Here is a 27,524-nt window from a genome sequence, read left to right on the forward strand (position 1 = left end):
TTTTGTTTAATTTTTTTACAGGTCAAATTAAATACATTGGGTGTTTACTACATTCAATCTTAACAACACCTTTCAAAGTGATTTTTTCCATTATGGCAAAAATTAAATTTATTTATGCAAATGTATGCAATAATCTTTACAAATGGTGTAATAATGGTTGAAATCTTAAAAAGGCATTATAACTGTATTTACTTAAAGTTCAAATGATTTAAGCTTTTCTAAAGTACACTATTGACTGAAGATTATGTAATAAGTCTATGAAACATAACAAATTAATCCCTCTTTAAACAGTTCAAGTAACAGAGGGTGGAAACAGCTGTCTAATTGACTAACAACTATTTCTAAGTTCAAACCATAAAAATACACATAAGATGGTCGATAATATAAAACTTTGAAAAAATAACCAACAACATCATAAGTACATAGTCACATAAACTTTTAACAATTCATAACACTATCTACTTATATATACAAAACAATTACATGAAATATATAACATATTATATCTTATGGTTGATAAATGAAATACTAAATGTTATGATATTCAATGGTAAATATGAACAATAAAGAAATATCAATTGTACAGACAATGATAGGATTTTTTTATCTTTCTTAGATAGAAAGATAGAAAACAAGAATATGTTCATAGTACACAGATGCCCCAATCACATTATCATTTTCTATGTTCAGTGGACTGTGAAATTGGGGTCAAAACTCTAATTTGGCAATAAAATTAGAAAGATCATATCATAAGGGACATGCCTACTAAGTTTCAAGTTGATAGGACTTAAACTTCATTAAAAGCTACTGCAACTAAAATTTTTAACCTGAAGCGGTACAGACGAACGAACGAACAGATGCACAGACCAGAAATTATAATGCTCATAAATGGGGCATAAAAACAAATAATATGTTAGAATTAAACAACTTAACATATTATTTAGTAGTTTAGTCAAGTTTTAGTCCATTCCTATGTAAAATAAAGGGGATATGTCTGTTGACAAAGTTTTTTGTGACAAACAGACAGAGGGACATGACTAATCTGTCTACCGATACAATTGTGGAGGAGACAATTTGAGGTGAACTTATTGATCACAACATATAAATTCATGGATAAAAATAAAATGCATGTCATAATACAACCTTTATATATACATCAAAACATATATCTACATAATGATCAATAATTGCATCATCTTTTATGTATGATTATGCTGGTGGTTAATACTTGATTAAAATAATGTTTTATTTATGGTTTTAACAATTAAATACACCCATAAAACTGTAATAAGACAAAAGTCATGAGATTGCAGGTTAATTACATGACTATTGTATTTCCTGCATGGCCCAATAATGTAAAGACAGATTACAACTTTTAAAAGTGTGTCATTGTAAAACTGTAAACACTTCGTTTACCGGTATATTAGATAAACCAATTTGCAGATCTTGTGAATATTCAAAGTTTTCTTATTCTAAGTTTTACAATCAAATTAGTTGCTTTCAAATTCTAGAAATAATAAAGTTTTATTGAAAACTGATGTTAACATGATGCTGTTGATGATCTAGAAATAACCACATACTTATGAACAAGTTTGTCAGACTAAAACAGAATACTTTGTACACTTAAAAAGAAAATCATCGAACCATTACAAAAATTATAAGTACTAGCTATTCTGGCTTGGGTGAAATGTACATGATCAATGTAAAGGTATGATCTAAAGCTGAACAATGATATTATGCATAGATAGGTTGTGTATGTATAAATGACTCCTGTATTTCGCGGACTAGTAATGTTCTATTTAACATTTTATTCATAGCCTCAGTCTGAAGGTTGGATGTTGAGTACCAGACAGGACTGTCAGGAACACAAGATCGTTCTGGTACCAGATAGAATGCATCACTTCTGTTCTTTATACTTTCTGGACTATAAAAGAGTAAATATGTATTGTACATGGATGTTGATATATCATATAATGGATATGTGCTATATGGTCATTTTCCTGTGAAATTGAAAGAAGTTGGAAAATATGTTTAAGATTGATGGGAATTCATACTTTTCTCTATTAATAATACTCTTTTCCCCCACTAACAACATTGTATTTGTTAAGTGCCATCAAAACAACACCCAGTCGTCTTCCAGACTTCTTGACATATCCCCAAAACTGTTGTTTAAGACAAATACATGTAGGCATAGAAAAAATGTATAATATAAATGTATAGAAAATTCATTAAGCAATGAAATAAAAAGAGATTTAGAAATTAGCATCAGAGCCTATTTGTAATCTAATTTGTTATGCAAGTTTATCAGAATCACTTTGCTTAACTTGCCTTTAGAGAGCTGGAAACAGCAAATGTTAACCAGACAACTAGTTCCTTTTGTTTGAAAACATAGCCCAATATCTGGTTTCCATGAAAACTAGTGATTAAACCTTTATTTATAATTACTCGAGCACAGAATAACTTCTCTTCATGATGTACTTAAGTCAGGTTTAAGAATTTGTGTCCTTTTTTTCCTACAATTAAGGGTAAAATATTTTGCCCCAGAACACTTGTTTTTTCCTTCATATAAGACTTAAATAGTTCGTACAAGTTCATTTACCAAAATGTAAGCAGATTCTAGATTTCTTTTCCTTCAATTTGGGACCGAAATAGTACAAATGCAAATATAAGGTAAAAGTTTGAGAAATCTTCTTCCTTTTTTAAGTAAATCCTTAAATGATTAGAAACTTACCATTTAGATAAGTAGAACTCATATAGCTTGACAGGGCATCTCAGAGGATTATCCAAATTCTCTGCCTGCTCATATACTGGGAGTTCTTCTTTCTTCTTCCTGTTGTTTTCTGTAATATAGAAAGAAATCTATAGCTTGTTTTTACAAAAAAATATTCCTTCAGATTCATTATTTTTAGATTACAATTTTTTCTTGAACTTGGTGGGTTCAAATAAACAACAAACTTTCAACTTCTTAGACAAAGTACTACTTTTCTGTAGGTTTCTATGCAAACTTATTAAATATCCATGAAAATGCAGTTTTTTCTCATTCAATCAAAATTGTCCCTATAACATTTTCATGTAATGAAATTTAAATGTAGAAGTTACATGGTTTCACATACTGTACACAAATGAGGCCAAAATAAAATATGGTTTGGGTTTCCTCCTAAAATAAATACATAATTCTCAAACTGTTAAATAATTTTTCAACTTTTTTCAAGGAATAAAAATATTTTTAACACTTTCAAAGGACAATTTAATGGTACTAGCTAGGCACCAAATCATTTAAGGTAAGATATTGCTCTTTCTGTCTTATAAAGGCCAATAAATGTTATATTTTAATTATTGTATATATTTAAGATACTAATGCTATGTGAACTACATACCTGATGCAGGTCTCACAGGGGCAGGACAGTAATATCTCAGATACACACTTCTGCCCTGGGTATTCCCTTTACCAACAGGCGTTTTCTTCCAGTGTTTCATTATGTGTGTAAACGACAACTTCAAATGATCTTCAGGTGTTTTTAGTTGGAAGAACTTGGTATTGAAATACACTAATGTGTTCAGCAGTACATGTGGTGAGTGAGCACCTAATTGTTTACATTCCCATAAATGTTCTTCTTCAATCCTACACACAATCTGAGCTACAAAGTAAACAAATAACAAAATTATTAACAATAATTATAAATAATGATTTTGAATTTAAAAGTCAAAACTCAGATTCTAACATAATTAAAATGTCTTTAAGATTTTATCTGAATATAATTCCAATTTTGCCATTAACAGTTTTTCTTTATTTTAGAGTAAAAACAATAATAATTGTTTAAAGGAAAATTTAGATCATTCATGTCTCTGAACAATAAAGTTTTGAGCTTTTCTCAGTTAGCATCTAATGTGAACTTGATTATGAAAATGATGACGTAAACAATTACCAATGTTGCAAGTCAAGAAAACTATACAACTACTTCAAAGAAATTTTGGAAGAACACTAGACAGGAAAAGTTGCTTTAAACAAGAATGTGTCCATAATACACGAATGCCCCAATCGCACTATCATTTTCTGTGTTCAGTGGACTGTGAAATTGGGGTATTTTTTTGGCATTAAAATTAGAAAGATCATATCATAAGGATAAAATTGAGAATGGAAATGGGGAATGTGTCAAAGAGACAACAACCCGACCAAATAAAAAACAACAGAAGAGGGTCACCAACACGTCTTCAATGTAGCGAGAAATTCTTGCACCCGGAGGCGTCCTTCAGCTGGCCCCTACACAAATATATACTAGTCCAGTGATAATGAACGCCATACTAATTTCCAAATTGTACACAAGAAACTAAAATTAAAATAAAACGTATCATAAGGAACATGTATACTAAGTTTCAAGTTGATTGGACTTCAACTTCATCAAAACCTACCTTGACCAAAAACTTTAACCTGAAGCAGAACAGACGGACGAACGAATAGATGGACAAATAGACAAACAGATGAACAACGGACACACAGACAGGAAAAATTTCTTCAAAGAAAAGTATCTAAGAAAATTTAACATAATCATTGGTTTACTCAAGAAACATCTTTTGAAATTAAACTAACAAACTGATATACCTGCTGCATTTAATTTAGGTGTGTATCGCTGCAGAACTTCATTAAGACATTCTGTAAACTTCTCATAGTAAATATCGGTAAAGATGTTGTCTATTCTTTCGTTTTCAAAGAGAAACATCTGAATACCTGTAAAATTTCAAAAGTTCTGTAATGTTTTTAATACTATTTGCAAAAAAATATAAAAAATCAAGAATGCAATTTTTTCAAAAGTTACTGCTATTAATATTTCAACCTATTATACAAAATAGTAAAAATAACATTCAAACTTATTAACCTTCAATATGTCAATTTCAATATTCTTTTATTATTGTCAATTTCAATACACCTAAATTATTACAAAAAAATAATTTATAATCAAAATGACACCAAGGTTATTTATGAGTACCGATTTCCTGTTTTTTGGGATAATGGATGGTATTTTTATGACCTCTATATAAAAGTTCTTTATTATCTATGCAATTTTTCAATTAAACTTCTTTATTAAAACATTATTCTCTGTACGTATCATGCCAGGAAGTAATATCACATACCTATGCAAAGATAATATATGCTGTCTGGTGCATATTCCTCCCCATTTGGTTTCCGTACTTCCTTAACAAACAAACATAAAGAATAATTAAGTTCATCTGCCGAGCATTGTAACATGTCAGTCTTAAACAGTTTTAACTTCCCAGAACCTTGTTTAGTAACTTTGTCCAACTGATTATTTTTCAGTACAACCCAATGTTTCCATGCATTCACACCATATGTATATTTGAGATACATATTTGCATCAGGGGGTGTTTCATTTACTGGTTCAGGTTCAGGCTCTGGAGCAGGTGACTCCTCCGCTTTCAAGACTACAGGTGCTTTCTGTCTTTTTGATCTACGTCTTGCCTGATTGCTGCCTGATCTCTTTGTCCCCTTGCCCTTTTGTGACCTAGTTTCTCTGACAGGTGTGTATTCATCGTCTTCTTCGTCTTCTTCAGTATCCTCTTGTTCTTTTGGTTTTGGCTTCGGTGGGGGTTCTTTAATATAGAAACAAAAATATAATTATAATTCTATATCTTAAATAAAAGTTCAGTTTCAAGAAATTGCATTATTCTACCACTAACTTTTGTGAAAAAGTAAATAGTGTGTGACAGCAATCCCCCTAATGTCTCTTCTCATGTCTTAGGAAAATTTAGTAATCACAAAACAGTTATTTATATCCAGCCTAAAAGGTAGGTTATGTTTGGTAAGCATTCTCTCTGACAGAAAAAAATTTGGTTTATTATTTCAAGATGAAATTGTGTGTATAAAAAAGAAGATGTGGTATGATTGCCAATGAGACAACTCTTCACAAGAGACCAATTGACACAGAAATTAACAACTATAGATCTATATACAATAGCTAGAGCATTGCAACAAAATCTATATTTACAGTATTAAAAAATCCTGTACTTGCATTCCATATTGTATTATTTAAGCATGACCTCACAAATCTATCATACCTGTACTGACAGGAACAGGTTCAATGGTTTCTTCTAAATCCATCACGGGTTCAGGGGTCATCTCTGTCGCCATTCTGAGTGCCATCTGTAACATGTCCTCTCCAAGGTCAGCAGGTTTTTCTGGAACTTCAGGTTCTGGGGAATCAGAAGGGGGAGATATTTTGGTGTCTGCTATTTCTGAAGGAGGAAGTGTACATTTATGCATCTAGCCAAATGAAAATTAGAAGTGTTTGAAAGCTCTCATAGGAGAAATTGCCTTCACAATCTCAATAAAATTAGACTCAAATTTTTGTTTCAATACATTGTATAAAAATATGTAAATTAAATTTTATCACCTATCTAAAAAAATTATTTTATAAAGGGACATAACTCAAGAACTGTAAAAGTGAAGCTGCCAAAATTTGAACTTAAACTGAGTTTAGTGTTAATTAGCATTATATATATACATTTCAGTAAATTTAGTTGAGACAAACTTAAGTTAGGGAACAAAAATGAAAAAAAATCAGCAATTTTTCCATTTATCATGTTTATAAAGGGGTTTAACCCTAGTATTGTAATCAAAGTGCTTGCAAGCACTGAAAGGTAAAGATTGCTTTAATTCATCAGTGGGAAGTAAAATTGAATATTGCATTGTATAAAGGCATTGGTTGTAGTTGATTCAACTACCATTCTTGACAAAGAAAGAAAACTCAGATTTTCAAAGAAGATTTTAAAAACGACATCATTTATATTTTTAGAACACCAATTTTTCCGTTTGTAAAAGTGCACAACTCTTGAACTGTAAAAGTGACGACACCAAAATTCAAACTTGACCTGAGTTTGTGGTAAATAAGCATTGTATATAAGTTTCATAACAATTGGTTGAGGCAATCTAAACTTACAGAACAGCAACCAATTTTGGACGTACAGACTGACATGCATACAGACAGACAGACAAGGGTTAAACTTAATCTCTGCTACAGGGGTTATAAATATAAGTTTCCAAACTTATTTTATATGATTTTCTTATCATATCTTATTTCAAAATTCTGTCATTTTGTTTTCATTCTTTACATGCACAAATAATAATGCCTTTTCTCTGTATATTACTTACAAATTGTGTCAACTTTTCAAAATTTGTAGATTGAATATATATAAACTTGGTGACCTATACTTATTCTTATTTTTATATTATAGCAAGGAATAAGCTATATTTCGATTCAGCATGTACACATTCTGTCATTTTTGTTAAGTCCCCCAACTACTTTCATCAGTAATATATTGTTTAATTCCTTGTACTTCACATCTTTTTTGTTGGACATTCTCTTATCCCTTCTTTTTCAAATTTAAATGGATTACAAAATATAAGTATTAATTATTTGGACTAAATGTGTGGTTCAATTGAAAAAGATTGCAATGTTATCTAGATCTTATCTAATAACATTCATACAAATTCACCATTTTTTACAACATGCCAAATTTGGTAAAAAGCAGGCGATAGTTATTGCATAGAATGTAAACTAGAAATCTGACATGTAACTAAGGGCACTACCTGTACATTTTTCAGATAACAGAAACAAATAAATGCTGATGCAAGCAAGGCAAAATATATGTACATAGTTTTTCAACTGTGACAACAAAACTAAATCAGGATATGTTCTACATGAACATCAATTTCTGTTTAAATCAAAGCACCATGTGTTACTTATGTATTTTGACACCAAATTTTGAAAATTGTGGACAAAGGATCATTTTTGACACTGGGAACCAATTTGGAAACGCATATTATCAATTTTTATTAAAATGTATTTGGAATACAATAGTTTATATCAATTTCCATTTGCACAAAAAAGATTTGTAAATTGTTATTCCCTTAAATGAATTTTCATCGAAATTCAGGGACAAAAAGGCAATTTTTTCCTTCACATTTTTTTCCAACTTCAGAAAAATAAATTTTGGACATTGGGTTAAATTTTGAATACAGCAAATTGTACCTGCATTTCAATTTTTTATAAAATCCTAGCACAAAGATATATTTCCAAAATATATGATTTTTTAAACAAAAACTAAGTTTTCACATCAATTGTCATTTTGTTCAGGGCTATTCCAGAAAAAAATGTATGGGGGGGTTGGAAGGCACATTATATTAATAATACATGGGTGATGGGTATCAGAGCAACTTTTCACACTATAATGCACTATAATTCTCAATTACAATTGTCTGGGTGGCGGGTGCTGACAAAAACTGCCTTCCAACCCCCCAACCCCCCCCCCATACATTTTTTTCTGGAATAGCCCTCATTTAAATTCTCTCAATAAGTCAAAACAAGTTCTTTGAAAAAAATCATTTTTAGTGAAAAAATAGCTAACTGCTAGTAAGATATAACATAATATAAATATCTACATAACATTTTGCATGCAAAAACTACTCTAATAGGCTAGATGCATATATACACACAGAAACAACATACACATACTATTTTAACAGATCAGATATATAAATATACACAGAAAACAACATAAACATTAAAGGCAAGAAATAGCACAGTGAGATATTATAATATACTGGATCTTTATTTGAGCTTTAAAGACTGGTTTTCTGTTTATACCTTCTACTGGTTCCATTTCTGCCTCATTTTCTGATTCTGAGTCTGATGAGTCCTTTGCCACAGCACTCACTGCCTCTGCCATCATTAAAAGTTCAGCTTCTAAAGGATCGTCAGGTATCTTCTCGCGAATCTCCTTAAATCAAAAGAAAAAATTCCAAATGCTTTATCTTTAAATAAATAGATGTAAATGTAAATACTGTACAAACATTAATTTTTCGCGGGGTTAAAATTTCGTGGTTTCCAGTACATTGAAGTGACATTAAATGTAGGTTAAAATTTTCGTGGTGGTTTTAATTTCGTGGATATATTCTTTCCACAAATTAAACGAAATCAAATCCGCCACAAACATTTCTGCTTTTACAGTTATCAAATTACATAAAGTGACTTTTAATTTGAGCAATTAATTTGATTTCAGGGTATTTGACTTTACTTTTGTTTGTATTGACAAAGAAGGACCAAAGGTATGGTTTGTTAGTGTTGCTTTCAGCTACCTTGAATGTTTTATGGTAGCCAGGATTACTGGTCGAGAATGAAGATGTGTATTTTCTCGTTTCTCATTTTCTACATAGATAAAACCATTGGCTTTCCCGTTTGATTGGTTTTACACTAGACATTTTGGGGCCCTTTATAGCTTGCTGTTCGGTGTGAGCCAAGGCTCTGTGATGAAAGCCTTACTTTCACCTATAATTGTTTACTTTTTACATGTTGTGACTTGGATAACTAGTTGTCTTATTAGCACTCATACCACATCTTTTTATTTCTATTTGGTCTCAGGTTGATTTAAGTAATTTTCAAAACATGAAGCTTGACCCTTGCATTGAAAATTCAACTGTATCGTTCAGAAGGCACATTTTGGGTCATTTGTACATACAGTTGTTTCCTTTTAAAAACATCCATAGCAAAACACTGCAACCATCTGTTTAGTACGTACCTTTATATGTTTCAGAATACTGTTGGTACTTTTCTTGGTGGTTGGTATAAAGCATGGTATAGGTATAGGTATGGGGAATGGAAAGGGGATTGGTGTTGGCTGTGAGTACATTGCCATTGGTACTGGCACATAGAAAGGGATCGGAATAGGTATCAGAACATTCTGGGGTTCCATATCTTTGTCTGAAAAAAAATATGGAAATTATTAAACAGTGCATTATTTACATGTTCATTCAAATTTGTCCATTTATGCATTTTAACATGGAAATATAGTTTGAATATAAATGTTACCTTATTTGTTTATATTTGAAAGTTTCATTCATGAAATCAGAGGTAATAATTAGATAACTAGTAAAGGCAAACTCAAACAATAATAAAACACTTACTAGAATATATACTTTGTGGTGTGTTTTTATATCAATCCACTACATAAAACTGATAAGAGCCTTACATTCTTAATAAAAGAATTAATCAATGATCCTAAATTAATCTAACCATCAAATAAGTTTACAGACTGTTTCTTTCAATGTGAAATATTCAAAATGCATCAGAACTCTTGATCTTTTAAAAAAACATTCCTCAAACTGAGGCAAGAGGGGTCCTGAATGTAATGAGATAAAAGGTATTGATTGCTCCATAATGAGGCCATACTGCATTTAAGACAAAGAACAGCAATAAATTCACTTTCCTTTGAATTTGTTTTTCTCATGTGCATGTTATACTTTCGAATTGATAAACTATATCCTTTTTTCTCTACTTCTGACTTATGTTTGGAGATATTGCATATAACATTTTACAACAATTTAAAGATAAGTCTGAACAATCAGATATATGATTTGTAAGAAAGTTATCAAGAACCAAATATTTTTTTAATACTAAATTTTCAAACTAATTGCACTTCAAAAGTACTGGAGAATACAAGCCATACCTGTTTGTGTTTCCTTTGTTTGTGTGTGAGGACGGCATGATGTGGCCTTTGTCTGTACAAATGGTTTACATAGACATGACTTGTTTTTGAATGTTTTTGGTTGTGGAGGTTGGATGATAACTGTCTGAATAGTTTGTGTAGCCTGAGCTGGAACGGTTGTCTGGAAAAAAAATTAGTATGCAAAATATTTTGAATGAACTTTAATTGGTAAGCCATGCAAAGTTAGTGTGTTTTTACAATTTCACCTATTACAAGAGTGATTCAGAATCAGTATTTTCTTCTTTGTTCTTTAGCTATGTTACAATATCATGTTTATGCATTACATGACCGATTTCTTATTCTAATGAGAAGATTCCAAGAATAAATCATTTATAATTTCTGAAATTCTAACAATATAACAATAAATTCTGCTTATCTTGTCTATCCTATAGGTTTTTTGACAATTCATTTTTAAATATCGGGAAATCACAAAAGTCAATAGTTAATAATTAAAAATTTATTAGAAGCATATAACAGTATGGTACAAATCAGCTATCAACAGTCTTAGTAACACAGTGTTCTCCCCAGGATTTTTGGATAGCACCAGGGTAACGCGTGACGAAATGAATTTTACAATATTTTGTGTCACGTTGCGTCGCTTATTTTTTTCTTGTTAGTTTTTGTCATTACCTTTTTGCCTTTGTTTTGTTAACTGTGGTACTGTGTTGTATGGACTTTGGATATAACATTTCAATTGATATAATTTTGGCAGTAGGCTTGTCAGCCCTGGCACAGTTATATACTTCAAAAATTGAAAAATCTACTAATTTAATATAATATGTCTGTGCATCAATAAAAGTATGATTCTCAAAAATCATTTTCAAAACATTTTTGTTGGTATGTTCTAAGAAAGTTTTTATCCTTAATGTAACATTCTAATATAATTTTGCATTCAATTTGTTATTTATTTTTATTTTCAATGAGAAATTATATTTTAGGAGCATTTATTTGTGATAAGCAAAATCAGGGGAAGTAACTCCACAATTAATTTCCAACAGGCAAATTATTTTGACTCAAGACTGGCGTAATAGAGTTCATTAACAAATGTCTGCTTGTCACTCACAAGTCTGTTATTAAAATTATGATCTCTTTATTAATTAAAACACAAAAGAATCATGTACATCGATTAAATCCAATCATCAAGGTTAACCTCAAAAGGTAAATCGATCACGTGGTGTAAACAATCTACCTGTCAGATCTGGATTAAACTGGTTAGAACTGGTCAATTTTCAACCTCACGGAAAGTCGTCTCAATATTTACCGATTAATGATTTTTTTACCAAAAACTTTAGCACCACGGAGAAAAATTATACATCGCGGCAAGAACGATACCACCGCGGTAGAAAATTATACATCGCGAGCCCGTGGTCCTTTAAGGGCCTGGGGAGAACACTGTAACATTTCTAATTAATAAACAAAATTTACATTATGTAATATCCAGTGTTCTCCCCAGGCCGTTTTAGAATCGTAGTACCGCGACGCTATATTTTTTCACCGTGATGCTATAATAATTCCTGCGACGCTATAATATATTTTGAAGATGCTATTTTACTTGTCCTCAATTTTGAACTTTCATCTATTATCGATTATGTCCATAAAAATTATATCACCTTTAATTGTAATCCCTTTAAGTCGGACACTAAAAGCAATTAAGAGATTAAATAGCCAGGTGTTAATTGCCCTCAGGGTTATAACTGTTTGGATGCGAATATCCAAAGCTGACACTTGTGACATGACTAATACCATGTGTCTGCAATCACTAATTTCCACATGGAAAAATGCAATCACAAAACAAATGAAATCTACGTTTTGTATAACGAAATTTCAAAGATTGAAACAATTTTTTTTTTAAAAGTCGTTTATTTGTGCAACTCTCCAAAAATTACTTTCTTTCTCTTCCGGTAATACGAGAACGAGAATTTTGGTTTTGAGCTAAAATAAGTTTTATACTTCTTTAAAAAGTTATCATAATTGGCTTAAGTTTATGTTTAATCCATTTAATGCATTAAAAGCGTCTTATTCATTCACAATCTCTTGTCAAACAATTTTTATTATTTATTTGTGTACTAGATATTTAGTTTTGTATATATACAGGTTGCACAATAATGAACCATTCATTCATTTGACTTATTGTTGGGTAAATGAAACCACATATTTATTTTTATTTGGCACAAGAGGAAAAAAATAATTCTGTAACTATAAATGAATAAAGAAAACATAAACTGAAACAACTGTTTTTGTGGTTATAGTTTAATTGTATTCTCAGTTATGAATTGAACAATATAAACTAAAACATATAAAGGAAAAAGAGCATCAACGTGACGCGACAAATGACATTAAAAAAAAATACAGTTATTTTTTTTTACGCAAAATGTGATGCTATCCAAAATTTCTGGGGAGAACACTGATATCTATTTCATTGGTGGATCAAGGGGGAGGGTTTCGGTGTTGTAAACCCTCCTTTTTTTGAACGATCAATGCATTTGAATGGGGACACAGTGTTCTCCCCAGAAATTTTGGATAGCATCACATTTTGCGTAAAAAAAAATAACTGTATTTTTTTTAATGTCGTTTGTCACGTCGCGTGGATGCTCTATTTCCTTTATACGTTTTAGTTTATATTGTTCAATTCATAACTGAGAATAAAATTAAACTATAACCACAAAAACAGTTGTTTCAGTTTATGTCTTCTTTATTCATTTATAGTTACATAATTATTTTTTTCCTCTTGTGCCAAATAAAAATAAATATGTGGTTTCAGTTACCCAATAAGTCAAATGAATGAATGGTTCATTATAGTGCAACCTGTATATATACAAAACTAAATTATCTAGTACACAAAATTAACTGCTTTTTATATTATATCAAGTAAAGATAAAGTAGCAAAAGAAGCAAAAAAAATCAATTTAAAAACTTTTTTTTATCATGTTTATGAAATTCATTGTTTCATGCCACTCAATGAATTAGTCCCAGTTGTTTCTTATCTTTACATCAAAATCATATGTATTTTTAACAAAGTTATCTAACAAAAAGTCTGGTAATGCATAGTTTTCTCTCTTGGTTTAATTTTTCTGTCTAATGTCCATCTGTTGTCATTATCGTGAAAATGCCGATTTTTGTCATATCTGGTCCGGTGCCGATCCGTAGTTAACACAAAAATGTGCAATGGCGGTCGTAGTAAAATTTACGAAAATGAGTCCGAGAATAAACATTGTTTGACAAGAGATTGTGAATGAATAAGACGCTTTTAATGCATGAAATGGATTAAACATAAACTGAAGCCAATTATGATACCTTTTTAAAGAAGTATTAAACTTATTTTAGCTCTTAACCAAAATTCTCGCTCTCGTATTACCAGAAGAGAAAGAAAGTAATTTTTGGAAAGTTGCACAAATAAACGACCTTTTTAAAAAAAAATATAAATCGTTTTAATCTTTGAAATTTCGTAATACAAAACGTAGATTTCGAATTGTTTTATGATTGCATTTTTCCATGTCGATATTGGTGATTGCAGACACGTGGTATTCGTCATGTCACAAGTGTCAGTTTGGGATATTCGCATCCAAACAGTTATCACCCTGAGGGCAATTAACACCTAGCTATTTTTAATCTCTTAATTGCCTTTAGTGTCCGACTTAAAGGGATTACAATTAAAGGTGATATAATTTTTATGATCATAATCGATAATAGATGAAAGTTCAAAATTGAGGAAAAGTAAAATAGCATCTTCAAAATAGTTATAGCGTCGCGGGAATTATTATAGCATCACGGTGAAAAAATATAGCGTCGCGTTACCGCGACGCTAAAACAGCCTGGGGAGAACACTGGGGACATATAGTTGGAACCCCCCCTTTATAATGACAGATCCGCCTCTGTATTTATAGATTAGGGTCCAGTCATCACAAATTGCAATTTCAAAGGAGTATTTAAACAGTTGGATCAATGAAATATTTCATTTCATGTCGACTTTCAAGTAAACCAATATAAGAGAAAAGCCAACTGTATTCCAGTATGGAACCCTTAGTATAAAGTTCTAGTTTTACAAAAAGTTTGAAGAACCAGTTTTGTATTTCCTTTGCTTTCCTTTTTTCCCCATATATATATGTGAAGTGTAATATACATTTTCCAATAATCTTTTCCTTGATATGTCTACTTAAATACATTTAACCATGATTAACATTTTGTAATTAAGTCACAGCTAATAGAGAATTCAGATTAGACATTTATAATGCAATCTTTCTTTTCACCAAACCATTGCCTTCCCATGATGCAATACTTACCCTGATATTAGTATTTTTATTGTTGATAACCAATGGAACTTGTTGATTTGACTTGAAATTCACTTGTTGGTTCACTAAAAAAAATAAAACAGTGAAATATAAATATAGCTTTATTATAAAGTAATGCTTATTCAAATAATTTTTGGTTTAGTTCTTGTCTGAAGTTTTCTAAACACTACTGGTAAAATGTGTTGTGTATAAAATCAGTCTTGTGTGTAACAGTAAAAGCAAGAAAGAGTATTTAAATACAATATAAATTTGTATTCTTCATAAGTTATGATTTTTCATTTCATTCACATTTTTTTTATTATCATAATCACATATATTAATATTTTAACACATAGGAATTACTTCTTGTAGATACTAAAAAGCTATTGCCTTGTATTTTGAAGGAAAATCACTGTTGAACATTCCAACTTCCAAAAAGTTTGACTTCTCCTCCCACTAAATTCAATATGCTGGCAAAATAACCAACAATAAGGATGAAAGCTATATGTCTTCAGTTTCACTTAAAAGTTTAAAACAATAAAAAAATATTCTTTGGTAACTCATTACATGGTACATGTAATTTTAATGAATTATTTATTTTAAAGATTTGAAGTTCAGAGGTAAGATTCTGACATTACTAAGTCTTCATAAACACACATTGTAACAATGGCATGTTTTACGTTCATCATTGTGTATACAATTATCTCCCCTCAATCTGCACCAACTTCCATTATTATTGGTATCTGATTTATATTTGGATTGGTTGGTCTGTTCTGTAATGGCAGGTACATGTAACTTACCTTGAGGTGCCAGAGAGACCCCATTTGATATTATTGGTATCCGATTCATATTTGGATTGGTTGGTCTGTTCTGTAATGGCAGGTACATGTAACTTACCTTGAGGTGCCAGAGAGACCCCATTTGATATTATTGGTATCTGATTCATATTTGGATTGGTTGGTCTGTTCTGTAATGGCAGGTACATGTAACTTACCTTGAGGTGCCAGAGAGACCCCATTTGATATTATTGGTATCCGATTCATATTTGGATTGGTTGGTCTGTTCTGTAATGGCAAGTACATGTAACTTACCTTGAGGTGCCAGAGAGACCACATTTGATATTATTGGTATCTGATTCATATTTGGATTGGTTGGTCTGTTCTGTAATGGCGGTCGGATCATATTGTGTGGTGCGACAGACCTAATTGCAGTTTGTGGATTGGCAGCTGAAAAAAATAATTTGATAACAATCATTTGGATGCATATTTTGAAAGATGAAAATGTGAGTTCAGCAATATTTGACTGTTATTCTATGATAAGCATTTTATGACAAGAATGCTTGCAAAATCTCTTTGAAGAGTTCATATCTGACCTATAGCAAGGCAAATTTTCTACCCATACTTTTTTTATTGTTAAAGAGACAACTACTCATCTGAGTTGGATAAAGGTATATATCTAAATAGATTAATTCTTAAGTATATTTCTACCTCAGTAAAGGTTTGAAATATTCAAACAATCGAGCTATCACTCTATTCCTGCAGGTTAATCCAATTCAGGGGTTTATCTGGGTATTTTGGGAAAAAGGACCCTGGCCAGTTTAGGGATTTTTTTAACGCAGTTTTCAATGAAATTGGGAAAAACAACCCAATATACCAGATGTTATTTTAGTGTGATTAGTTCATAAAATTATTTTTTGTTGGTGAAAATAAAGTAAGGACTACACCTTCTTTGTTTTTTAAATATAACAACATGGCATTTCAGTTTATTTGAGTATCAAAATAATGAGTTCCAACTTCTTAAAGGATTGTTACATTTTTTTGATTTTGACATGAAAATTTGTGAAATAAAATATTTTAAGTTCTGTATAAAATATATTCTGTTTCTATTTTCTTTTTTATATATCTTTTAGTTTTCAATTTTAGTGTTGCTATGATAGCTGTCACATGTTTGGTTCTTTTCATTTTTTATTTACTGTATTTGATTGACAAACCCGGATTTATATACTTGTCCGTTTCCGGATTTGACCTGGTTTTAGTTTATTCCCACACTTCCTGTTTATTTATTTATGGCAGCCATTGTTTGTCAATGTTGTTTTCATTCAATATGTTTCAACTTGGATTTACACATTACTTGTTGGCGATTTTTTTACATAAAGCTAGCGGTTGAATAAAATAAACATCTCTGTCATGAATAATAAAGATTAAAATGAATTTTGTGATCATTTGGGAATTTTGCTGCCAAAATTGGGAAAAATGTAGGGTTTTTGCCGTTGGGAATGGGTCCGAATACCGGACCCTGTGGAATGCTAGAAAAATCCATGCAATTTAAAACCACATTTAGCTAATTGTCTGTAAATCTGATGGATGACCCAATTTGAAAATACATTTTTTTAAATGGATGTTCTTATCTTTTATTGAAAGAAAACTTAAGGCAATCGCCAAATAAATATTTTTTTTCAAAGAGATTAACTTGAAACTGTCCTGACTGATTTAACTGATTACATTTGTGTACATACTGTTTAATAAAACCATGGTAACTCACGTTTATGCTGCACTGGCTGGGGTGGCCTAGTTGTTGATCTGGTCTGTATCCCCCCAGGTTTTGGACCAGCTGTTGTTGTCCCCGACGGTGCAGCATTGGAGGTAAACTGTGATTGAAATTTCATGACACAATTATAAGAACAAAAGTTCCGAACAGAAGCATCACTCATGGTCAGATGGTACTGTGCAGGAACATATCTTTTACACTGGTCACATAGCACTGCTTGATTCGAAGTAGCCTGGAGATTCACACGATACAAGGAAAGACAATTAAGCGAGCAAAATAACTGGTACTTGTTATTAGCATCAACCCGCTCAATCATGTCAAAGTTACTTTTCTTACAGTTACACCATGAACACGAGACCCCTTTTTTGTTTAATGTTTTAAATGTATTTACACACATGAAACTGCAGAAGCGTTTTTGCTGCCCTTCAAACTGAATATACTGAGGATGCATCCCTTCATTGTAGCAATAAATGCCACAATTGTCGCAAGTGTTCATTGTCAATTTGTTGGCATACTGGAATGCTGAGAAACAGGGATCTCCACAGAGATAATTGGTTTTCCCTTCCAGCTGCACCTGATGTTTCATGGTATTGACCTTTGAACAGACGGAACAAGTGTGTGTACCTTTAGGAGCAGGACCACTTTTCTTCCCAGGGTCAACGCCAGTGATTTCAATGTCGCGATTATTTTTTTCTTCATACTTTTGAAGACAGCTTTGGCTGCAGAAATCTTTAAATGAACTATCCGGACCTGCTGGGGCTACAAAGGCATCTGAACTTTTAGTAATGTCCTTTTGACAACATTCGCAAAGTTTTTGCTTTTTCAGGAAATCGTTATAACAACCCTGAGAACAAAACTGCCTGATCTGGTTTCCGAACTTGAAACAAAATTTTCCTTTAGTGGCTTGCTGTATAACGTTCGAACAGCTTGAACATGATGTATTCAGGCTACTCTGGAATTTGCCAAGACAATCTTCACCACAAAAATCCATACCCTGCCAATTCAGAAATGGTTTTGCTGTTGAGGCATTTATGTTCATAACTTGACAGACTTGGCAGGTTTTGAATTGTCCATGTTGGTTGTTTGCTGGAGCCGCTGTCTTGGGTTCCTGTGGCGGCTGCGGTGGTGTTGATGATCGTAAATATGTTGTAGGGTTGGATCGGAATCGTTTAAAACAGTCATCATCACATAGATGTTTGATGTCACCATTTCTAACAATGTTATATTTACATTTTCCAACCTGAAAAACAAATATATATTTGTCATATCAATAAAATACCTAAACAAGAGCTGTCAGAATGACAGTACACTGAATTTATTTGTGTTTTGACATTTTTAAGTATCCCAAGGATCATCACTCCTGATCAATAAAAGTGACAATCATCAATTTTGAACTTGACCTCCATTTTGTAATCAGTAGCAACATCTAAAATTTGAAAAGCTTGGGTTGAATGATTTACAAGTAAATGCACAGACACTGTTTGACAGTCGCCCAAAAACCAAATTCTGGCCACCCAACCCGATTCCCTACCAGATGCCGGCCTTTTTTTTACCTAATCAATAACCGATTTTTCCTTAGGAAATCAAGTTAAAAATGGTTATACTTTATTTAACTACTATTACAGACCTAATACCTAAGCCTTAGTAAACTACTTTATTGGTTTTAAACCATTAAAATATTTTCTTTGCAATTAAATTTGTTTGATTCTAGTTACGGTATTACAGTGATCACATTGATAGGAATTAATTTAATATTCTTGTTATTAGTAAACAATAAACAAATAAATTATTTAATCTTGAAATTTTTCACTGAGCTTCTGTAAATTATGTATGGCTATGAAATGTGTATGCCTCTCTTATATTCACTAATTTAGTCCTACCTTTTTACACACAATACAAGTCTGTATTTTACTCTTTGGAGATTTATTATCAGTTCTAACTTCATGCTTCACCTCTTGTTTTACAGGCACAACTGGTTTAACATCTGAAAAAGCCATATTTTAAATTACTCTAAAAAATGATTCGCCTCTACCTTGATATTTAGTGATATGACATTTTTTACGTGTTTTAACATTGTAATGATAAAGAACAAGCAAAACTGTGAGCTGATTCTCACTGAAGATACCCCGGCCCAAATATTTGATGGTAAACAGGAAACTGTTGAGTGATGAATATGAAATTGCATCACACGGTTTAGCTGACTTATATAAACCCTGAAACCAAATTTCAGAAATCCTTGTAATGTAGTTCCTGAGAAAATGTGAAGAAAATTTTCAACTTGGACGTCATGTATAAAATGATGTAAGTGTTCGGTAAACAGGAAGTTGTTGAGTAATGAATCTGAAAACGCACCAGACAGCAGGGTTCGAAATTTATGCAGGATGGATAGCCCAAGGCTAGAAGAATTGCGATTGGTCTAGGATAAGTTGTTTCATCATAGCCTGTGTGTCTAGACAATTTACAATTTTCAATTTCCGGAAATTTAGTGCTATGCGGTGTTTGTTTAAAACGAACGAATCACGGTCTAATCGATGCTTTAAATAAGATTTTTCTTCTGAATATTAAAGAACAGACACTGTATAGCTGACTCATATAAATAATCAAATTCTTATCCACGAAATAAATGAAATCAGATCCCTAATGAAAATTTCTGCTTTTATGGTAACATCTAGTTTTAATATTTTATTTATTTTTCTACTTTTTAAACATTTGTATATGTCTTCTTCTACTTTTCTGAAATACAACATATTGATGAATAAATCATTTTATATGATGCCTTCCATAAATTTTGTATTTACCTTTTTTCACCTCTACTTTGACCTTTTCAGATTCCTACAAAGTTTAAACAATACTAGTTAACTATCATATAAAAACATCAAATTAATTTTCTAAATATACATAGTATCAATCAAGGATCCGGAAATTTTTTCACCTAATTTCGGTTATTTTCATACAACTTAAAAGTTGATGCCCCTTTTCAAAAAATGATTGTCAAAATCACATTACTGCATGAGACTCATTATGAGTATGCTCAAACTCGATCGTCATGTTCGTAGCATCAACAAACTTGTTTCACTGTTGCATCGCATTTGCTTCATGATTTGTCCTACCATTTTTCAAAAATCGATCAAGAGCAATTAAGGGAAGGCAACAGTTTATAAATAAAATGATTTTAATGACTCAAAACGATAATATTCTCAGTTATCACTTATGTTTCTTTCGATTCTGAAGTCAAAATTCAAACCGGATGTAATGCAACAATACTAAAACAAACAATTCCGGACTCATTTCCGGGATTAGTTTTGTTTACCCAAATCACAGGAAATCATCGGCTTTTTAATATTTTACCTTTAATAGTGCAAGAATATTAATTAAAATAGTTGCACTAGCTTTAATTAGGATGAAATTATTTTAAATTTACGATTAATTGTCTAAATCTGTGGAAGAGAATTTCAAGCATGCGTATTACATAGTAAACAAAGCACGTGTGTTAGAAGTAAAAAAAAAATTTCTACATAAATTAAACCAAGTTTTAATTTAATTTTAAATCATAATTGACAATTGTCTGACCTGTTGGGTAATTAAATAATGAAGCCAGTTGGTATGGAATTTTTATTTCTTTATAATAATAGTTTGGAGCTTGTGATTAATTGCCAGGTGTGAATTAAAAACACAGGTAAAGAGATTAGCAATCATTAGCCAATAGCTCCCAGAGGCATTAATATAGTTATTAGGAGGGCCCTCAGGATTATAACATGATAACACTTTATTGGATTGGCAGTTTAATTACAGGAAGTCGATAACAAAACAAAAATATGTTCAAAATGGCGATTTTGAAAGTCAATCTCAACGAAATGACCAAATTATTACTGTTGAAAAATAAAATTTGACCTAAATCCCAATTAAAAGTTTAGGACATTATAGTTTCAGTTTAGGACATGACTGGCAAATATGACCGTTTCCAGACCCTTGGTATCAATATCATTGACATCATAAACAAGTGTCATGACTGTCCTACAATGAGATTTTTTTGGCAGAAAATGTTCTCACATGAAGCACACATTCATATTTCTAATTTATTTATATATTTACTTTTGCAGAATTTACACCCCCCCCCCCCCCCAACCATTTATTTTTGGAATTCATATAATGTAACAAGATATGATCTGATGAAATATGAAGACTAAAGTTTAAAGTTTTGTATCTTATATTACTTAATTGACATCAAAACTTACCTTAACACTGGATATATCAGTACCACCACTAACAGAAGCTATCTGTATTCCACTTGTACCATCAGTTGTCTCTGTCTTTACCTCTTTCTCTGTGTCACTATCCAAATCTATGATATCAATCTCTTCTTCTTTGGGTTTTTCAACAATTTGTACATCATCAGTATCTGCCTTAATCTCAGCAACTTTTTTCTCAATTTTATTTTCTGTAGTTAAAGTCTCTTCTGGCTGATCTTTCTTCTCTTCAGTGGTATTAACAGCCACCTCTGATTCAGCTTCTTCTTTCTTTCCCTCTTCATTGGGAGTTACAGCCTTCTCCTGTGTTGTATCTTGATCTCCACTTTCCTTTTCCACTCCAGAAGCAGCAACAGACACTTCTTCCCCACTTTCTTTTTCTCCACTGTCTTCTTTCAAGTCAACGATACTTTCAACTTGAGTAATTTTAAGTCCCCCATCACTGTCGACTGCTGCTTCCTGAACTGTTGAATCCTCTGGCTGACTAACATCAGTTTCTTTCTCTTTGTCTACGTTTTCAACAACTTCTGTTTTCTCCTTATCCTCCAATATCTCCATTGAAACATCAGCATCATTTTCATTTTTGTTTTTATCTTCTATATTTTCTTTCTCCTCACTTCCTACCATATCTACATCTTTTTCTGTTTCTTCATTCTCCATCACTGCTTCAACTGGTTCATCTGCTTTTTCCATGTCAACATTTTCCACTCCACTTTCACTTTGAACCATTTCACCTGTATCAAGATTTATCTCCCCTGCATCATTTCCTGTTTCCATGGTTGAAGCATTTTCTGGTTCAGCCTCCATTTCAGTATTCAATAGACAATCTTCCTGATCATTAGAAGTTGTGATATCATCATCATTTATGTCAGTATTCAGTACAATATCTTCAGTGTCATCTTTACAAACTTCCATGACTTCATCTTTTTCTCCAGATTGACTTATTTCATCTTTTGTTTCCATGTCACTTTGGTTTTCAGTTTCTGCATTATAAAAAATATGTTTCAAAAAAACATGTTTGTTTTCAAACAACACACAACAGGATACAATCATATCAAATTACAATGTCGTTTTTCTACATATAGTCTCCACTGTTTGTTGGGCTTAAAAATATCCCTGAATAAGTCAACTCTCAGATCTGTACTTAGTATCTTTTTGTAGTTGGGATGTACAAGTACCTGGTAACGTCCACATGTTTTTGTTATATGTATTTCTATTTGTATCCATCTGATGAGTTTTTGTACATTAATTAGGCCATTAGTTTTCTCGGTTGAATTGTTTTACATTGGATATTTGGAGGCATTTTATAGCTGACTATGCAGTATTGGCTTTGCTCTTTGTTGAAAGAGGTACGGTGACATATAGCTGTTAATTTCTGTGTCATTTCGTCTCTTGTGCAAAGTTGTCTCATTGGCAATCATACCCCATCTTCATTTTTATAATACAATAAAATTTTAGACATTTTTATAAAGGCTGCCTTTTTGCACGTTTGCGACCTTTTTTTCAATTTCTCTGTGAATCCTTCAATGTTAATCATGGCAAGTCAAAATAGTTATTCTTGAATAACACATAGGATGATTAATACCTGTATCTAACTGTTTAATATCTTCAATGACATCTCTGGCTTCTGCTATTACATCTTTATCATCCTCATTCGATAACAATTTATTCTGGTCTGAAGAGGCAGCTGAAAAACACAAAGTTAATGCATGCACAATGTATGTGGAATAAGAAATACATAACAGTCATTGCCCATCTTTGGGCAAAACTTTTATCTAGTTATTTTCTGTCACATTTTAAAAGTTCCAAATGACAGTTTGGCAAGTGATTATCTCCCTTGTTCTTAAAATATGGTATAATTTAAATAGTGATCATGCTGTGTTTCACTAATATTGCAAATTGCTTTTTCAAAATTTTATCTGGTGGAAAAACACAGCTGTTGTCAACATGTCAAAATGCTGAGTCTTTAAACTGCAATGGTATTCAAAATATTAACCAGGGACCAATACAGATGTGTGTTTTGTTGTTTGCAAGCATGGTGTCACTCAAATGTGGATAGATATTCATACTCTCTTAGAGCACATATATTTTATAAAATTCTTAATGACTGATCATTTTTATTAAAGTTTTTTTCTATTGTACATGGTCTCATTTGTTCCATGACAATAATATCTGACATCTTGAATGAAGGTTGTAACTTGTTGAAAGTACTTTGGTATGTTTCAACATGTTTTTAAACATAAGCTGTAATTAGATTTAATGAGTTATTCTTACGCAAGTCTGACTCATCATTTAAATCCAGAACATCATAATCCTCCTGCTCTGTATTTAGCTCATTTCCACCAGAAACTTCGGGAACTTGTTCATGCTCTCCAGATAGCCATATTTGTTCTGGTTCCACTGACTTGGTATCTTCTATCAGATTTTCCTCCACCAGGTCAGTTGTCTGCTCATTAGTCTCAACAATTTCAGATATTTCATTTGTTGGTGAAACTTGTACACTTTCCTCAGGTAAGTCAGTAACTTTCCCATCACATTCTGGCCCATCAGAGGTGACCATTCCATCAGTCTGATCATTCTTTAAGTCATCTCCATTATCTTCCATTAAATCTAGTACATCATCATCATCGTCTGGTTGACTTGTGTCTCCAAGTTGTATTGGCATGACATCAGAGGAGTCTCCCATTTCTCCTTCCAAACCATCAGTTGTCTCCTTAACCTCACCCTCTCCTGATGCCTGAACCACACCTGGTCCATTGTCTGTTGTTTCAGCCAAGCTGTTTAATGCATCCCCAGATGAACCATCTCCAGTTTCGTCTGTCAATTTATTTCCTGTCTCTCCACTTGCGCTTGTTCCTGTCTCTCCACTATCACCTATTAATTTTTCTGTAGTAAGGTTATCACCAACTTCTCCATTTATCCTCTGACTTTCTTCAATATTCAAATCTACAATAAAAACAGCTACTAATAACCTTTTAGATAGTTTATTGAAAAGATCATTCATCATATTATTCTTTTCAAGAATAACTTGCTGCATTTGGATTTATAAATCATTACAAAGAAAATGTATAAACACAGCTACTGTTGGCATTTATAGACCTGTGCAGGTCAACTATGACTAAAATTTGACTGCATCATATTGTTTATGTCGAATAGAGGCTAATAAGGAACTGAAAAGTAACTCTTCCATCAAACTTATTTTGACTAGTGCAATCTGCACCAAAAATCTTTTCCAACTACTTATCCGGAGACTTATAACTTAACATTTTTAATACAAGTCTAAACAAAGTTTTACGAAAACTTATTAGTCCAAATAAAATTTTACTAGTCTGGGGAATCAGTCTTGTGGCTAAATGCGCAGACTGACTAGAAGAGTCTAATCATGTTTAGACATATTTTTTTATGAATTCTGACTGTTATTGTTTAAGATGGGTCCTGTATGTATATTAAAATCAAACATTGTAATTTAAACCTAAATGAGTCTAATGCATACATGTATATAACCCAGACATATTGATTTAAACTGGTCACATTTACAGGCTCTTCTAAACATGGAGCTTTTCTAAATGATTGCAATATACATTGTATACAGGTCAAAACAAAGAAAATGACATTTGACACCAGCTCAATTAGAAAATGTAAAGAGTAAAAAAGGAAAATAGCCTTTTGAAAACTAGACAATAATTATAACAAATGTTGTGCACAGCCTTTTCTTCTTTACCAGAATTCATTGAAAACAATTTGATGTAGATTTCCTAGGCAAAACATAGTTCAGTTTCCCGTCTCCCTACATTTACAAATTAACTTCCCATAAATTGCAATGCCTAACCCTAACAATTTTTAGACATTTGCAGTTAAGCAAAACAAAATTGATTGACCAGCTGCTTCCCCTATTTTAGACTGTCTGGAGACAGGCCACATATAAATCTTGTTTGGCCTAATAAAATTAAACCAATTAAAGAAATAAGTGAAAAAAAATCATAATATTATTATCTATATATATTGAGCATATAGGTTACCTTTGGACACAGAACAGTTTTCCTGATCTCCATTAATCTCTGTTGAAACAGAATCCTGTTTTGTGTTGGTTTCCTGAAAGAAAATAACATACATAATTGATAAACATACATTTTTTTCATTTTTTATATAAATAAGGCCACTAGTTATCTCGTTTGAATTGTTTTACATTGTCATATCAGGGCCTTTTAAAGCTAACTATGCGGTATGGGCTTTGCTCATTGTTGAAGGCGGTACAGTGAATTATAGTTGTAAATGTCTGTGTTATTTTGGTCTCTTGTGGACAGTTGTTATTGGCAATCATACCACATCTTCTTTTTTATATGTTTTATAAAATTGTTGTACATGCGAATGAAATTTTACTGTAGGATAACCTTGCATTTTGGTCTCTTGTGGACAGTTGTCTCATTGGCAATCATACCACATCTTCTTTTTTATAGATGTTTTATAAAATTGTTGTACATGCAAATGAAATTTTACCGCAGGATAACCTTGGATGCATATATTTACATGAAAGAATTGGTGAATTTACAGAAATAGATTGTTCAAAGTCAAGTGAAGCCAAACTTCTACTTACTCTTATTCTTCATTAATCATGTTAATTGATAATAAAACTTACTTTAAATTGTGATGTCAACTTTATTGGGAACTTGTATGATTTTACATAAATGGGGACAACTTTACATCCAATTGAAAATAATCTATGATCACAGTGATTCTATATTTGGAATAAAAGCGTAAATTTCATTTCATATTTTTTCGACTTGGCATAATTTTTTGGCGACTGAGTCATGTTAGTTGTCTTTTTAATGAAAACGGTACAGGTTGTTTATAATTGTGGACAAAATTGCTCTTCAAAATTTCAATTTGGGAACCTCCAGGGGGGAAATAGTGACAGTTGGCAGATATAAGTAAGACAACCTGTACAGTTTTCTAAAAAGACAACCATAAATGAAAGTGATTGTTGTGTGACGTCAATAGTTGAAGCGGCCAACCGGGACAGAATAGCATTTATTGACGTCACACAACAATTGCTTTCATTATGTTGTCACATATTTTCTATTGGTACTTAAAAAAAATAATACGGGGAACCTTTGCAATGTCAAAGGGCGGACAAATAGAGATAAGGTGTATACTCTGTAATGGTAAGCAGATCCAGTGCCAGTCCAAATAATTATTACGTGCAAGGCTATTTTAATTTTTTCTTGGACGCCTTTCTCCGTCTGTCGGTGGAAGGCATCAAAATTTATAATAGCCATAATTATTTGGACTAATCCAGTAGTGCCCCAAGTAGTCCACTTCTTTTTTTTATTTATCATGATACCAGGAGCTTTTTGCCTGTCAATTTTTAACTTGAAACTGTGTTGAAACAACATAATGAAATTAGTTTATAATGTACTTTTTTTATGCAGCACCTGTTAATCTTTTGTTTATTTTCTGAATTTCTAATATATGCCGCGCTGGAGTTGTCGCCCTTTAACGATTTCGAAAATACACGCTGTCCGCATTGATTCCACCTGGACGCACAGAAAAGTGTAATCAGACATTCAAATAGACCTTCTTGAAATAATGTGGACTAATTATTAAGCTTAATTTAAGAAAATTATAACACAAAACCTCTATTATGTCCTGGGACAATAGCTCTCCGCTCTCTTCGTCCATCTCCACGCCGCTTCTGGTCGCGGTTTTTTATGCACTTCCGGTTTAAAAATCAAATTTCTTCTTTTCTATGGTTTAAAGTAATTTTCATTACATGTTGTAATTTCAACTTGTTAATATTTTCTCTGAATTCGCATCTCAAAGTGCGGTAACTCATTTAAATGATGAATGGCTGGCGAATAGCCTCACTTTCGAAATCGAACCAAAACAAAGCGTTTGCTTGCGACCT

General features: G+C 32.0%; 1 protein-coding gene across 2 annotated transcripts; it reads right to left on the reverse strand.

Annotated features, from left to right (window-relative positions):
• Positions 1-27,524, reverse strand: LOC139491213 (zinc finger MYM-type protein 3-like). Of its 2 annotated transcripts, none has more exons than XM_071278684.1 (19): positions 27,254-27,524; positions 25,639-25,711; positions 23,894-24,565; positions 23,205-23,306; positions 21,608-22,602; positions 20,171-20,204; positions 19,253-19,356; positions 17,367-18,612; positions 15,917-16,051; positions 14,838-14,911; positions 10,519-10,678; positions 9,592-9,773; positions 8,661-8,793; positions 6,073-6,207; positions 5,131-5,607; positions 4,601-4,726; positions 3,378-3,638; positions 2,732-2,840; positions 1-1,924 (listed from the first exon to the last, which is right to left on the reverse strand). In XM_071278684.1, the coding sequence occupies exons 1-19, from the start codon at positions 27,296-27,298 to the stop codon at positions 1,735-1,737; spliced, it is 5,253 nt and encodes a 1,750-aa protein (XP_071134785.1). In that variant the 5' UTR covers positions 27,299-27,524; the 3' UTR covers positions 1-1,734. The 2 variants fall into 2 exon arrangements, with proteins under 2 accessions (XP_071134785.1, XP_071134784.1); XM_071278683.1 differs by having other exon boundaries at positions 6,073-6,249.

This window comes from Mytilus edulis, chromosome 10, assembly GCF_963676685.1.
Source record: "Mytilus edulis chromosome 10, xbMytEdul2.2, whole genome shotgun sequence".
Taxonomy (NCBI): Eukaryota; Metazoa; Mollusca; class Bivalvia; order Mytilida; family Mytilidae; genus Mytilus; species Mytilus edulis.

Excerpts from the sequence above, each read along its gene's own strand:
- LOC139491213 (XM_071278683.1), bottom strand. The coding sequence starts at position 27,298 with ATGGACGAAGAGAGCGGAGAGCTATTGTCCCAGGACATAATAGAG. Across the intron at positions 25,712-27,253 it reads TGTCCCAGGACATAATAGAG|GAAACCAACACAAAACAGGA; the intron begins GTTTTGTGTTAT and ends ATTTTCTTTCAG. Across the intron at positions 4,727-5,130 it reads CATATATTATCTTTGCATAG|GTATTCAGATGTTTCTCTTT; the intron begins GTATGTGATATT and ends GAAATTTTACAG.